This window comes from Hyperolius riggenbachi, chromosome 2 (genome assembly GCF_040937935.1).
Source record: "Hyperolius riggenbachi isolate aHypRig1 chromosome 2, aHypRig1.pri, whole genome shotgun sequence".
NCBI classification, from domain to species: domain Eukaryota; kingdom Metazoa; phylum Chordata; class Amphibia; order Anura; family Hyperoliidae; genus Hyperolius; species Hyperolius riggenbachi.
In genome coordinates this window covers 536106744-536120607 of record NC_090647.1, presented here as the reverse complement: position 1 = coordinate 536120607, position 13864 = coordinate 536106744, and the positions used below count along the sequence as shown (strand labels likewise).

The window sequence follows — 13864 nt, the reverse complement described above, 5'->3', positions numbered from 1 at the left end:
CTCCTGCTGCTGCTGCTGTCTGTCTGTGTTTCCCACTGCCAGGGTACACAGAATTACCTTCTGCTGCCACTCTGCCACCAGCTATTACGTCCAACAATAGCTAATCTGTGTAATTTGCTGAAAAAAAAAAATTAAATTTAAACAAAAGTTTTAATTTTTCTGAGGTGCCCGGGTTGAAAACTGTGTTGTCCCAGTTGTGTATTGGACACGATGTGGGCTGCACGACCGCTGTCTGGGACCTCCTGTTGTGTTTATTTACAGCCCTGGTATCACCGCTAGGTACCAGGGCTATTATGTCACGCTGCCTGCCTCATTGACTGCCTGCTGCCACACACTCATCCTCCTCCTCCTGCTGCTGAATTTACCTCCTGCTGTCTGTGTGTTTCCACTGCCAGGGAGCACATACAATGGCGCTTCCACCATGCGCCACCAGCTATTTGTTACGCTCAAAAATAGCTGCATTTCTTTAAAAAAAACAAAAAATATATATATACTTTTTATTAATACTTTGTGATATTATTTTTAGAGGTGTCCGGGTTGAAAACTGTGTTGTCCCAGTTGTGTATTGGACATGATGTGGGCTTCACGACCGCTGTCTGGAACCTCATGCTGTGTATTTACGGCCTGGTACCACCGCTAGGTACCACACAGCCTATTATGTCTCGCTGCCTGCCTCATTGACTGCCTGCTGCCACACAATCATCCTCCTCCTCCTGCTGCTGCTGCTGAATTTACCTCCTGCTGTCTGTGTGTTTCCACTGCCAGGGAGCACATACAATGGCGCTTCCAACATGCGTGCGCCACCAGCTATTATATAAAAGAGAAATAAGTGAAGAAGAAGAAGACGATATAGAAGAAGAAGAAGATATAGAAAAAGAAGAAGAAGAAGAAGAAGAAGATATAGAAAAAGAAGAAGACGAAATAGAAAAATAATAATAAGAAGAGGATATAGAAAAAGAAGATATAGAAAAAGAAGATATAGAAGAAGAAGAAGAAGATGATGAAGAAGAAGAAGAAGAAGAAGAAGAAGAAGAAGAAGAATATACACTACTGAACAGAATTTTGGACACAACTTCTCTTCTCTTTCCACCTTTTTTTTTTTTTTTAAAGGAACATCCCCACATAATCACTTGCTGTTGTTACTTGGAAAAAAGATGTTTCTTGCATCATTCACCCTCAAAACAAGTGTTGGAAGCTATTTAAGGCCAATTCGAATAGTCAGCTCGAATAATGAGCTTGAATACCGACTCGAATAGTGAGCTCGAAGTCCGAGGTCGAATCGAATAGTAAAAAATATTCGGCTCGAATATTCGACTGAATTCGAATAATTTACTATTCGAATTCGACCAAACTCGAATAATAAAAAGGAGTATCCGAGCATCACTGACGGTTATTTACAACCTAGCTAGCAAATCAACAAGTTATAAGCAAGTAATAAAACAATGCGGTAGTATGACTGACTTTTCAGTGGGCAGATTTGTTATAGCAGCAATCAGATGACCAGAACAGGCACAAGACTGAACGATAAAATCATTAGTTTTATTCTAAAACTACATACACGCAGCTTATTTTAGAACAGATTGATTTGACAGAGAGAAGAGATGAAAAGAAACAGAATGTCTGGATATACAGTTCAAATACTATTGTTGGTAGTCCATGCGGCAATCGCAAGTCTTTGGCGTAAAGTCCAAGATGGCGTTTTTGGGCCCGTGACCTGCGAGCTGGTCGATTTGATGTTACTTCGACGTCAGATGAAAGGCGAAGGACTCAGAGCTTTCTGGGCTCTCTGTGGTTATAGCCCCCACTCCAGCAAGGAGGGGTTAGGGGGCGTGGATCACACACCTATTTGGAACAGGAGATCTGCCTGCCCCTTGCATGAACACAAAAATATACCTGACTCATGATAGGTGTGCTAATCTTCAAACCATACAGGTTATATTAAATCTAATAACATTTTCAGGTCGATCAGAATTTAACGATAACAATTATATCAAACTTGGGGGGTTTAGAGTGAACGGTGACCCCAAAATGCATATCTCTGCTTTGGCAGGGCTTACTGTTAATTCGGAGACATCCAATTGTGTGGTTTGTTCCGAATTTCATAATAAACAGGTTCTAAAGGCCGTTGCCTATTTGGAAAGTCATCTTTATAATAAAAGATGGATTTCATAGTTGTGAGGTCACAGATAGGTTTCCTAACTGGTCACTGAGAAAGCCAGCTGTGGTCTCTAAGTGGCTTCTGCAGGATGTTAGCTGGACCTCCTGTGGCTGCTCTTTTCATGTACGGAGCTGAGGAGACACCAAGTTGGGGTTAGGGCAGTCAGAGCCGGGACAAGGTCCCCCAGCACCCAAGGCTGAGACTCCAAAGTGCGCCCCCCCATCCCTGCCACCCCAGCTATCACACACTGATTGCTATTAGACTAAGAGGCGCCACAGGGCCCACTACCTCCCCAACACCTTAATATGTAGTTATCTGGCTTGCAGTCACTGCCATGTATCCCCTTTTCTTATTTCTTTCTGCTTCAAACACAATTAGGAATGACAGCTGAATGAATTCTGTGCCCCCTCTTACACTGCGCCCTAAGGCTGGAGCCTCTCCAGCCTATGCCTCGGCCCGGCCCTGAGGGCAGTGGAGGTGTGAGATTTCCCTCTTTCTGCCTGGTTGGGGGTCCCTGAATGCCCAGGTCCCTTTGTCACACGGAGGTGCGAAAAAACTAGGTAATAAGAGTCAGCATCTGCTACATTTGACCAGGGAGAGGAACTGTTAACCCCTGACTTCCCTGATCTTTTTGTAAATTAAGCCTTTCCCTATCTGCTGTCACTTTTTAATAGTGGCGACAGGGAATATTTTATAAGGCTCTAACTACTTTTTTTCGGACGAATAAACGTTGATTCGTCACATGGGGTGTGCGTAATTATTCAGCCCCCTTTGGTCTGAGTGCAGTCAGTTGCCCATAGACATTGCCTGATGAGTGCTAATGACTAAATAGAGTGCACCTGTGTGTAATCTAATGTCAGTACAAATACAGCTGCTCTGTGACGGCCTCAGAGATTGTCTAAGAGAATATTGGGAGCAACAACACCATGAAGTCCAAAGAACACACCAGACAGGTCAGGGATAAAGTTATTGAGAAATTTAAAGCAGGCTTAGGCTACAAAAAGATTTCCAAAGCCTTGAACATCCCACGGAGAACTGTTCAAGTGATCATTCAGAAATGGAAGGAGTATGGCACTATCGTAAACCTACCAAGACATGTCCGTCCACCTAAACTCACAGGCCAAACAAGGAGAGCACTGATCAGAAATGCAATCAAGAGGCCCATGGTGACTCTGAACGAGCTGCAGAGATCTACAGCTCAGGTGGGGGAATCTGTCCATAGGACAACTATTAGTCGTGCACTGCACAAAGTTGGCCTTTATAGAAGAGTGGCAAGAAGAAAGCCATTGTTAACAGAAAAGCATAAGAAGTCCCGTTTGCAGTTTGTCACAAGCCATGTGGGGGACACAGCAAACATGTGGAAGAAGGCTCTCTGGTCAGATGAGACCAAAATGGAACTTTTTGGCCAAAATGTAAAACGCTATGTATGGCGGAAAACTAATACTGCACATCACTCTGAACACACCATCCCCACTGTCAAATATGGTGGTGGCAGTATTATGCTCTGGGGTGCTTCTCTTCAGCAAGGACAGGGAAGCTGGTCAGAGTTGATGGGAAGATGGATGGCGCCAAATACAGGGCAATCTTGGAAGAAAACCTCTTGGAGACTGCAAAAGACTTGAGACTGGGGCGGAGGTTCACCTTCCAGCAGGACAATGACCCTAAACATAAAGCCAGGGCAACAATGGAATGGTTTAAAACAAAACATATCCATGTGTTAGAATGGCCCAGCCAAAGTCCAGATCTAAATCCAATCGAGAATCTGTGGCAAGATCTGAAAACTGCTGTTCACAAACGCTGTCCATCTAATCTGACTGAGCTGGAGCTGTTTTGCAAAGATGAATGGGCAAGGATTTCAGTCTCTAGATGTGCAAAGCTGGTAAAAGACTGGCAGCTGTAATTGCAGCAAAAGGTGGTTCTACAAAGTATTGACTCGGGGGGGGGGGGGGGGGGGGGGGGGGGCTGAATAATTATGCACACCCCACTTTGCAGTTATTTACAGTATATATATATATATATATATATATATATATATTTATATATACATATCAGTATATACATTACTTTCTGGTCAGCGGGCATGTTTTTTGTTTGTAAACACTGCCTAAAACTGGTGATTAAAAGCCAGGATCGCGGCTGGGAGCGGCGGAAACGGCAATGAGGGATCCAGGAGATCACAGTGACTCAGTTGGTATGTTTTTTATTGTACAAATCGGACAGTGCAGATCCTCTTTAAAATACTTTTTTTAACATTTAAAGTTAACCCCTTACCTCCAACACTCACCAATAGTTACCCCAAAAAATGTTTTGTAAAAAAAAAAAATACAATTAATAAATGACCTTAGAGAATGAACTTTTTTAACCACTTCAGCCCAACTGGATGAGTATTCACGTCCAGTGTAATTGTGGAGAGTGCTCCACCAGTTTGTTACTAAATGAGGCACAAGTGGTATCCTTTTATCCAGGACAAGTTAAAGAATATATTTTGGTGTGTTTTAAAGCTTGGACTCTAATCACATGAGAAATGGGTAGGGTCAAACTCAATCCAACATAAAAATTAGTTTTCAAAATTATAACTTGGGAAAGTATTAGTATAGCTACACAAGACATATGGGATAACATTTTAACCGTGATAAGTAGTAGAATAGATTTTAGGATGTTTTAGGGTTAGGAACTATGTCTTGTGTATTCTTTTTAGCAACAAACTGAATCAAAAGCAATACCAATTTTGTATATTCTGTACCAAAACCAAGACTCGTAAAATGAAAACAAAGTGAAAGAATATAACTTGGCTTTTTATATATGTATGCCATGAGGGTATATTACTGTTATTTTTGCAAATAAGGTTTTGTAATCATCGATAGTGTACAATGAGAATGCAAAAAAACAAAACAGAAAAAAAGACACCTTATTTCCAAATGCAATATTGTCACCATACATTGTACTAGGAACATAATATAAATGTTGTAATAACCAGGATGGATAAGCAAATACAATTTGTGGGTTTAACTTATAGTTATCACTGTTTATTGTAGAGCTATAATGGATGGAAATGGAGAAATAGTGTGTTTTTTCATTTTTTTCCCTTGTTTTATCTTTAAAATGCATAGAAAATAAGGTGATTACTAAACAAAAGTATTACTCACTAAAAGCCTAATTTGTCCTGAAAAAATGATATCCATCTTTCCATAGTTACTTGTATTACACAGGACGACACTTTCCCCAGTGTCAGCATCTCCATTCAGCAGAATGGAGCTGCTGACTTTAGGAAAAAGTCGCCCTGTGTAATACAATGTAACTATGGAAAGATGGATAGCATTTTAAAGCTCTCTTTCTCCTCTTTCTGACGACCCCTAAATCGTCGCCCTACGCCTTTTAGTTTTCTCTATTTTCGCCATTGAAATCGTGGCAGTGGCAATTTCAATCGCGAAAATCGTGAAAACTAAAGGGCGTAGGGCGGTGGTTTATATATCATTGGAAAGAGGAGAAAGAGAGCTTTAAAATGATATGCATCTTTCCATAGTTTCCGCACTGCTCGGAGTCCCTTTAATGCGTAAAATTTTTTGCATACGGGCATAAGCATCCGCATACACTACGCTTAGCACTACGCGTAATTGCGTATTTTAACGTGTAGTCTACGAAATGCATACGAAGCGAATATTTGATTTTGGAGCCGTAGTTTGGCGATGCGTAATTGCGTAAAACTACGCGTAGTTCCAGCGTAGCAAAGTTGGCTGACTACGACCATCCCTGGTTTAGATATGTGACCGGTTTGTGCTTACGAGCTGTCTGCCCCGCTGGAGCTTTTCCGCAGCCCCTGGCTCTGCGACCTTGGACGGCGTCCACTGCGGGTGCGCGCTCCAGGGCAGCATGGCCTTGGGTGGGTCCTGGCGACGTGGTGTGGACCTGCGCTCTCGGGGTCGGCCCGTGGGGCTGCGGTGTGGAGGGCACGGCCATAAATAAGTGGGTAGCTGGTAAGGGTTGTTACTCATTTAATGATAAGATGGGTAGGTGGAATCTTGTCAACTATAATTAGTTTGATTTGCGACACTGTTGGAATGTTTATCTACATAAATTTTAATGGCATATTTTATAATAATCATAAAATAATGAATCAAACTATAATGCCAACCTGGGACCCACAATGATGGCTTCACGGCTGTCACATGTTACATCTGGGTCACATATTGGCTGAGTCTGAAGGAGACAAAAAAAACACCCAAGCGTTCTAAAATGACCATGTACAAAAAATCTATAAGTAGCTGTGTAAACATTTTCCTACATTTCATGTTAAATATCAGAGGCAAAAGCTTTCATTCATTGTGTGCAGGATTTAGCTCCATTGGGACAACTCATTCGCAGAAGGGGTGTCTGCGTCAATGCACAGCCAGTGTTGTTTTTTTTGGTTTTTTTTTGCATATCAGACTACAGAGTATTTTTCTCTGAAAGTTAAAAAAGTAAGAAAAGTTGTGGTGTCACAGACAATTACAAATGTTTATAACAAGTTACATTTCCCCTGCTCTCCTGCAGACGGCTCAGAAACACAGGCAGCTTCTGAGAGCTTTCCCTCACACACAGAGTTAACAGATACATTGTGAGGGAATTCCCCCTCCCCTCATTGGTCACTCTTCCATCAGAATTCAGCAGACTCAGTTCAGAGTGAAAGGATTTTGTTCTAGTACACAAAAGAGATAAGCCAATGAAATGTATACATCATTTACCATCACCTCAGGAACGGTCTCAAACCCAGGTTAAAAAAAAGATGTTAGTCGATAGTGTTCCTTTAAAAAGCCCTGTGACCTCAAACCTCATGCAACATCTGTTGGGTATTTGCAGCCTGCTTTGGTGCTCCTCAGTTGGGTACAGAATGGTACCACGACCACCCCAAGCCTCCTCCATACACCCATAGCAACTGGCAGACACTCATCTGAATGAGGCCTAAGAAAACTTTGAATTGCTGTGCTCTGTTTTCCTGGCACAGAGTTGCAGTGTGCAGTGAAGTGAGAGGATACAGAAAGCGGCATGTTATTGACATTCTATAAAGCGACTCTGTAGAGCTGATCCTTCCCATCCCCATACCTGCTGTGCTGGGAATTATATGATTGGGGAATTAGATGAAAAGCTGCTATATAGAGATAATCGGGTATTTGTACTATCAGTACTTTAAAATTCATTCACTTAAACTGGACTTGTGTTGCAATCTAAAGAACAAGCTTCCATATTAACTCAATAAAGACACATTAACTAAATGCTTTGAAATAAATTATCATTCCTAATTAAATACATAAGAGTGTCCGTGCATGTGTGTCCGTGCGTGTGTGTGTCCGTGCGTGTGTGTGTCCGTGCGTGTGTGTCCGTGCGTGTGTGTGTCCGTGCATGTGTGTGTCCGTGCGTGTGTGTGTCCGTGCGTGTGTGTGTCCGTGCGTGTGTGTGTCCGTGCATGTGTGTGTCCGTGCGTGTGTGTGTCCGTGCGTGTGTGTTTCCTTGTAGTGTGTGTGTGTCTGCAGTGTGTGTATGAGTGTTCCTGTATTGTGTGTGTGTCCTTGTAGCATGTATGTGTGTCTGTAGTGTGTGTGTGCGCGCACGTGTTTGTGTGTTTTTTTGTGTGTGAGAGTGTCCCTGTAGTGTGTATCCATGTGTGTGTATGAGTGTGTGTGTCCCTATAGTATATGTGCGTGTGTGTCTGTAGTGTGTGTGGTTTGTTTGTCCCTGTAGTGTGTGTGTGTGTGTGCGCGCGTGTTTGTGTGTTTTTTTGTGTGGGAGAGTGTCCCTGTAGTGTGTGTCCTTGTGTGTGTGTGTGTGTGTCTGTAGTGTATGTGTGTGTGTGCCCCTGTAGTGTGTGTGGTTTGCTTGTCCCTGTAGTGTGTGTGTGTGTGTGTGTGTGTGTGTGTGTGTGTGTGTGTGTGTGTGTGTGTGTGTGTGTGTGTGTGTGTGTGTGTGTGTGTGTGTGTGTGTGTGTGTGTGTTTGTGTGTGTGTGTTTGTGTGTGTGTGTTTGTGTGTGTGTGTGTGTGCGCGCGCGCGCGTGTGTGCGTGTGTGTGTGTCTGAAGTGTATGTGTGTGTGTGCCCATGTAGTGTGTGTGGTTTGTCTGTCCCTGTAGTGTGTGTATGTGTTTGTGTGTGTCCCTGAAGTGTATGTGTGCGTGTGCCCCTGTAATGTGTGTGGTTTGTCTGTTTCTGTAGTGTGTGTGTGTGTGTGCGTGCGTGTGTTTGTGTGTGTTTGTGTGTGTGCGTGCGTGCGTGTGTGCGCGCGCGTGCGCGCGTCTGTGTGTGTGTGTGTGTGTGTGCGCGCGCGTGTGTGCGCGCGCGTGTGTGCGCGCGCGTGTGTGCGTGTGTGTGCGTGCGTGTGTGTGTGCGCGCGCGTGTGTGTGCGTGTGTGTGTGCGCGCGTGTGTGTGTGTGTGTGTGTGTGTGTGTGTGTGTGTGTCTGTAGTGTATGTGTGTGTGTGCCCCTGTAGTGTGTGTGGTTTGCTTGTCCCTGTAGTGTGTGTGTGTGTGTGTGTGTGTGTTTGTGTGTGTGTGTTTGTGTGTGTGTCTGAAGTGTATGTGTGTGTGTGTGCCCCTGCAGTGTGTGTGGTTTGCCTGTCCCTGTTGTGTGTGTGTGTGTGAGTGTGTGTGTGTGTGTGTGTGTGTGTGTGTCTGAAGTGTATGTGTGTGTGTGCCCATGTAGTGTGTGTGGTTTGTCTGTCCCTGTAGTGTGTGTGTGTGTTTGTGTGTATCCCTGAAGTGTATGTGTGTGTGTGCCCATGTAGTGTGTGTGGTTTGTCTGTCCCTGTAGTGTGTGTGTGTGTTTGTGTGTATCCCTGAAGTGTATGTGTGTGTGTGCCCATGTAGTGTGTGTGGTTTGTCTGTCCCTGTAGTGTGTGTGTGTGTTTGTGTGTATCCCTGAAGTGTATGTGTGTGTGTGTGCCCCTGCAGTGTGTGTGGTTTGCCTGTCCCTGTAGTGTGTGTGTGTGTGTGCATGCGTGCGTGCGTGCGTGCGTGCGTGTGTGTGTGTGTGTGTGTGCAAATGACAGCATATTAATTTTACGGTGTGAGTTTTCTATGGCTTGGCTTGGTATAATATGCATTTACTGATGCGAGCAGAAAAATTCAACAAAAGATTAACAAAGCGGAAATCACACAGCAATCGAATATCTTTGAGAATAATTTATGAAATGTCAAACGGGAAAGATAATTAATTGTATGTTTGGTATCAATGGTATATAGAGCTTTCCTGGTGTCTCATGCTCTTATTTGTTGTCAGGAGTTGACTGTAAAATGTGCCCAGCAGCCATATCGTGTGACATAAAACTTAGAGGGTGTCTTTGGGGGGAAAAGTGCACAAAATGGGTATAGAGGAAAGCTTTCCCCTGAACCCAATGTTAAAGTACAGGCAGGGGCGTAACTAGGGTGGGGCGTAACTAGGGCGAGGCAACCCCTGCAAATTCATGGGAGGCCCAGAGTTGTGGGGGGGGGGGGGGGGCTCAACTACTAACCTTCCCTTCCTCTGATACTCCATATCAGTTTTTGTGGCCACACCTGTTATGGGTATGAAGAAGATTCTGATGGACACTCTTCTTTTATGACCCTTGTATGATGGACCCCCAGGCTGTGAGGGTCACCAAGGGGAGGCAAGGGAAGGGGTGTGAACAGTAACCACTTTCCTACTAAGGGTTTTTTCCCCTTCTGTACCAGAGCAATTTTCACCTTTCAGTGCTCCTTCCATTCATTTGCCTATAACTTTATTACTACTTATCACAATGAAACAATCTATATCTTGTTTTTTTCTCCACCAATTAGGCTTTCTTTGGGTGGTAAATTTTGCTTTTTAACAGGAAAAATAAGAAAAAAATTGAAAAAAAAATCATTATTTCTCAGTTTTCCACCATTATAGTTTTAAAATAATACATGCTACTGTAATTAAAACCCACACATTGTATTTGCCCATATGTCCCGGTTATTTCAGAGTTTAAAAAAATTCCCTAGTACAATGTATGGTCCTAATATTTTATTTGGAAATAAAGGTTCATTTTTTAAAATTTTGAGTCCATCACTAATTACAAGTCCATAATTTTATAAATAACAGTAATATACCCTCTTGACATACATATTAAAAAAGTTCAGCCCCTAAGGTTACTATTTATGTATTTTTTTTATTAGTCTTTTTTTTTATTAAATGCATATAATTTATGTAGTGACTATTGGAGAGTGTGGGAGGGAAGGCGTTAATTTAAAATGTATATAAGGGTCTTTTTATTAAAATAAATTATTGTAGGTGTAATTTAACTGTTTGGCCACAAGATGTCCTCGCACATTATTTCCTATTCGTATAGTTTAAGTACGTGAATAAGAAGTTATGCATTCACATATTACTATGGAAGATACAATGACACAGATCATTGACACGGATGGGGCTTAGATTAATGAATGTGAACTGCATTCCCATTCATTCATCTGCTCTCTAATGGGCGTCAACGAGCACACGTACTGTAAGTTAAGGGGAGGAGTGGGAACAAGTCAAAAATGTTTCAAAAAGACCTTCTAGTTTTTGAGAAAATCAGTTTTAAAAATGTGAAGGAAAATGTTTTTTAAACTCAGCAAAATCAATTTTCTCAAAAAGGACAGTCTTTTTTTAAAAAATTCCTTTTTGGCTTTATTCCCAATATTCTCCTTAACATACATGGCAATTTTGCTGATATTAGCCCGTATTGAGGCTTTGCTATAACCTGCTTACGTCGCCACAAAAAGCCATGAAAATTACATGAAATTACGAATGGAATGGATTACACAAACTCATCTGAATGTCTCAATCGTAATTACATATGGCCGTAATTGCAAAAATGTATGTGACATTTCGCAAAATTGTAATTAGCAGATTATGATCATAGCTGTAGCTACGCCATTGTAAATGTCTATTACAAACGTAGTGGCTGCACTATGACGTAAAGAGGAGCTGTCAGCCATACGATCCCAGAAAAAAACCCACATATATAAGTAGATAAATACTTGCCCTACTTGTATAACATATGTATTGCACTGTCCACATTTTTATTTTAATGATTTTTCTATAGTAAAAAAAAAGAGAAAATCCTGATATCATTTCCTCCTTTACTCTGTCTGTGTTTACATTGGCCGCCCTCCTCCCAGTCTTCAGACACTCCCACCCAGCTCTGCAGTAGAAAGTGCATTGTCATTGTGTGACTTTGCAGCTTCTCAGCATGAGAAATATTTGCCAATCAGAGAGGAACTGAGGTGTGGGAGCGGAAAACAGGAGGGAAAGAGGCTTCAGCCAATCAGGCTGCATTAGTTAGGTCGGAGGGGAAAGTAAAGAAAAAAAAAAGAAAACCCAGCATGCCGTACAACTTCCTTTGTGCGGCAGACGTACCAAATAATAGCCAGGTAAACTAGTGAATGATCTTTTATGGACAAGAAAAGTAAGAGTGATTTTTAACTTTTGGATTGCCTGGTTAGCATCTTTGTTACTTGTTTACCAAATAAAAATAAAGAATTGATTTTTTATTTTATGCTCAACATTTTGACACCTATGTTTGAAATACGTGGCTACAGAGGGGGAGGTTCCACAGTGTGCACTATGCAGACGCAGTATGATTACCCAGATACAGTGATGAGCAACGGATGAAATCTGAATGAGTTTCATTCGAATTTCATCCAGGTAATTAGGTGTATACGGGGGGGGGGGGGGTTAAACTTACCCAGCAGGCGTTTTCTTTAACCCGTCCCACGCTGTGTTGCAAGCCACGGTCACATGACTACAAACACTTCCTCCTTTCGGGTTGAAGGAGGAAGCGTAGTAGTCACGTGATGCGGCTTGGAACGCAGCATGGCAGGCGCCGTGGGACGGGTTAAAGAAGACGCATGCTGGGTAAGTTTAACCCCCACTCGTCCACCCACACAGGTGCTTTAATTACCTGTATGAAATCCAAATGAAACTTATTCTGATTTCATCCGAATTTAATCCGGAGAGCATCCCTGCCCAGATATCGCACATGAGACATAACGGAAATGGGGGTAATAGCATCCGCTGACATCTCTATCGCTTTGCCTTGCAGGTATCCTATGTGAAAGCCATTGACATCTGGATGGCCGTTTGCCTTTTGTTTGTCTTTGCCGCGCTACTGGAATACGCAGCCGTAAATTTTGTATCGAGACAACACAAGGAGTTCCTGAGACTTCGCAGAAGGCAGAAGAGGCACAGCAAGGTAGGAGGCTGATTGTGTAAAACTTGCTTTCAGTTACTTCATCGGTTATACATGAGTGGAATCAAAATACGTGAGCCATTTAACAAACCTATTAAATGATGTACGATATCGGAAGATAGGTAAGATCTTATAGTGAATAACAGTCCTCTTTTGGTAAGAAAAATTAAGGCAATTGTCACCAGGTCAGCTTGAAGGTATTTCAGGAATCAGGAGGAAGCATCAATACAGTAATTACCTGTTAGTTTTATGTTGATGATTATATAATGCATTGCAGGAGCTACCTTAAAGAGGAACTCCAGCCTAAAGAAACATACTGTCATTAAGTTACATTAGTTATGTTAATTAAAATAGATAGGTAATATAATCTCTTACCCACCCTGGTTTAAAAGAACAGGCACATGTATGTGATTTCATGGGGGCAGCCATCTTTTTGGTTGAAAGGAGATGACAGGAAGCTTGAGACACAGTTCCAACTGTCCTGTGTGCTGATCACCCCTCCCAGTTGCTAGGCAACGTGAATAACAACATAGGAAATCCCATCATGCTTTGCACAGCATCAGGGAAAAAAGCCCGGGCAGTTTTCTTTGATGGGGCGGAGCTTAAGCTTTTGTGTAGCTAAAAATAAGGCTTATGTAAGAAAAACAAAGTTCTGATGCTGTGAAACTGTTAAAGAAACACCAAGCCTTTTCAGTGCTGCTGACTGAGTAGATTTTTAGTCTGGAGGTTCACTTTAAAAGGAACCAAGCACCATTTTTTTTCCTGCAGGTTCACCTGGTTTTTAATAGCTATAGGATCTGCCATGTCCTCCCCCCTTCTATCTGCCCTTATTTAATCGGGGCAGGTGTGAAGATAGCATGTGTGACTTTTCTAAACTCTTTCAAGCACAGTGTCCTATCTGCCCATTCTCTGCTAATGTGTGCAATAAAATAATTACATCAGTTCTTATCTGCCTGAAATTTCTGTAGTCGGGCAGGTCCTGCCATGCACACAAGTAGGAATAAAAGACGCTGCTAAACTTTTAAATGTAAAAAGAAGAGGTTAAATAGAAGTTTTTTTTCATTAATGAGCCACATTGTTGGCATGTATTTTTAATATGCTATTGAGGTGCCCTGGGTGCTAAAAATGTTGCTTGGTTCCCTTTAAAGAAATATAGTATCCTGACATCTTCACTGATGAGTAATGTTTTTTGTGTGTCAAGGTGGCCCTACACCATAAAGCTTCGTACCAATGGCATAGCTAGGGTATTTGGCACCTGATGCTGATTATTTACAAACACGTCCCATCAAACATTTTTTATTAAAGAGACACTGAAGCGAAAAAAAAATGATGATATTATGATTTGTATGTGTAGCACAGCTAAGAAATAAAACATTAAGATCAGATACATCAGTGTAATTGTTTCCAGTACAGGAAGAGTTGAGAAACTCCAGTTGTTATCTCTATGCAAACAAGCCATTAAGCTCTCCGACTAAGTTTTGTCGTGGAGAGGGCTGTTATCTGACTTTT

The 13864-nt window shown here is 42.1% G+C and overlaps 1 protein-coding gene across 1 annotated transcript in view; it reads left to right on the top strand.

The window, feature by feature from the left end:
* Positions 1 to 13864, top strand: part of GLRA2 (glycine receptor alpha 2) — a 283775-nt gene that overhangs the window by 202205 nt on the left and 67706 nt on the right. Inside the window, exon 8 of the mRNA XM_068270710.1 lies at positions 12209 to 12358. Within this exon, the coding sequence (XP_068126811.1) occupies positions 12209 to 12358 (150 nt within the window). The remainder of the gene's footprint in view (positions 1 to 12208; positions 12359 to 13864) is intronic.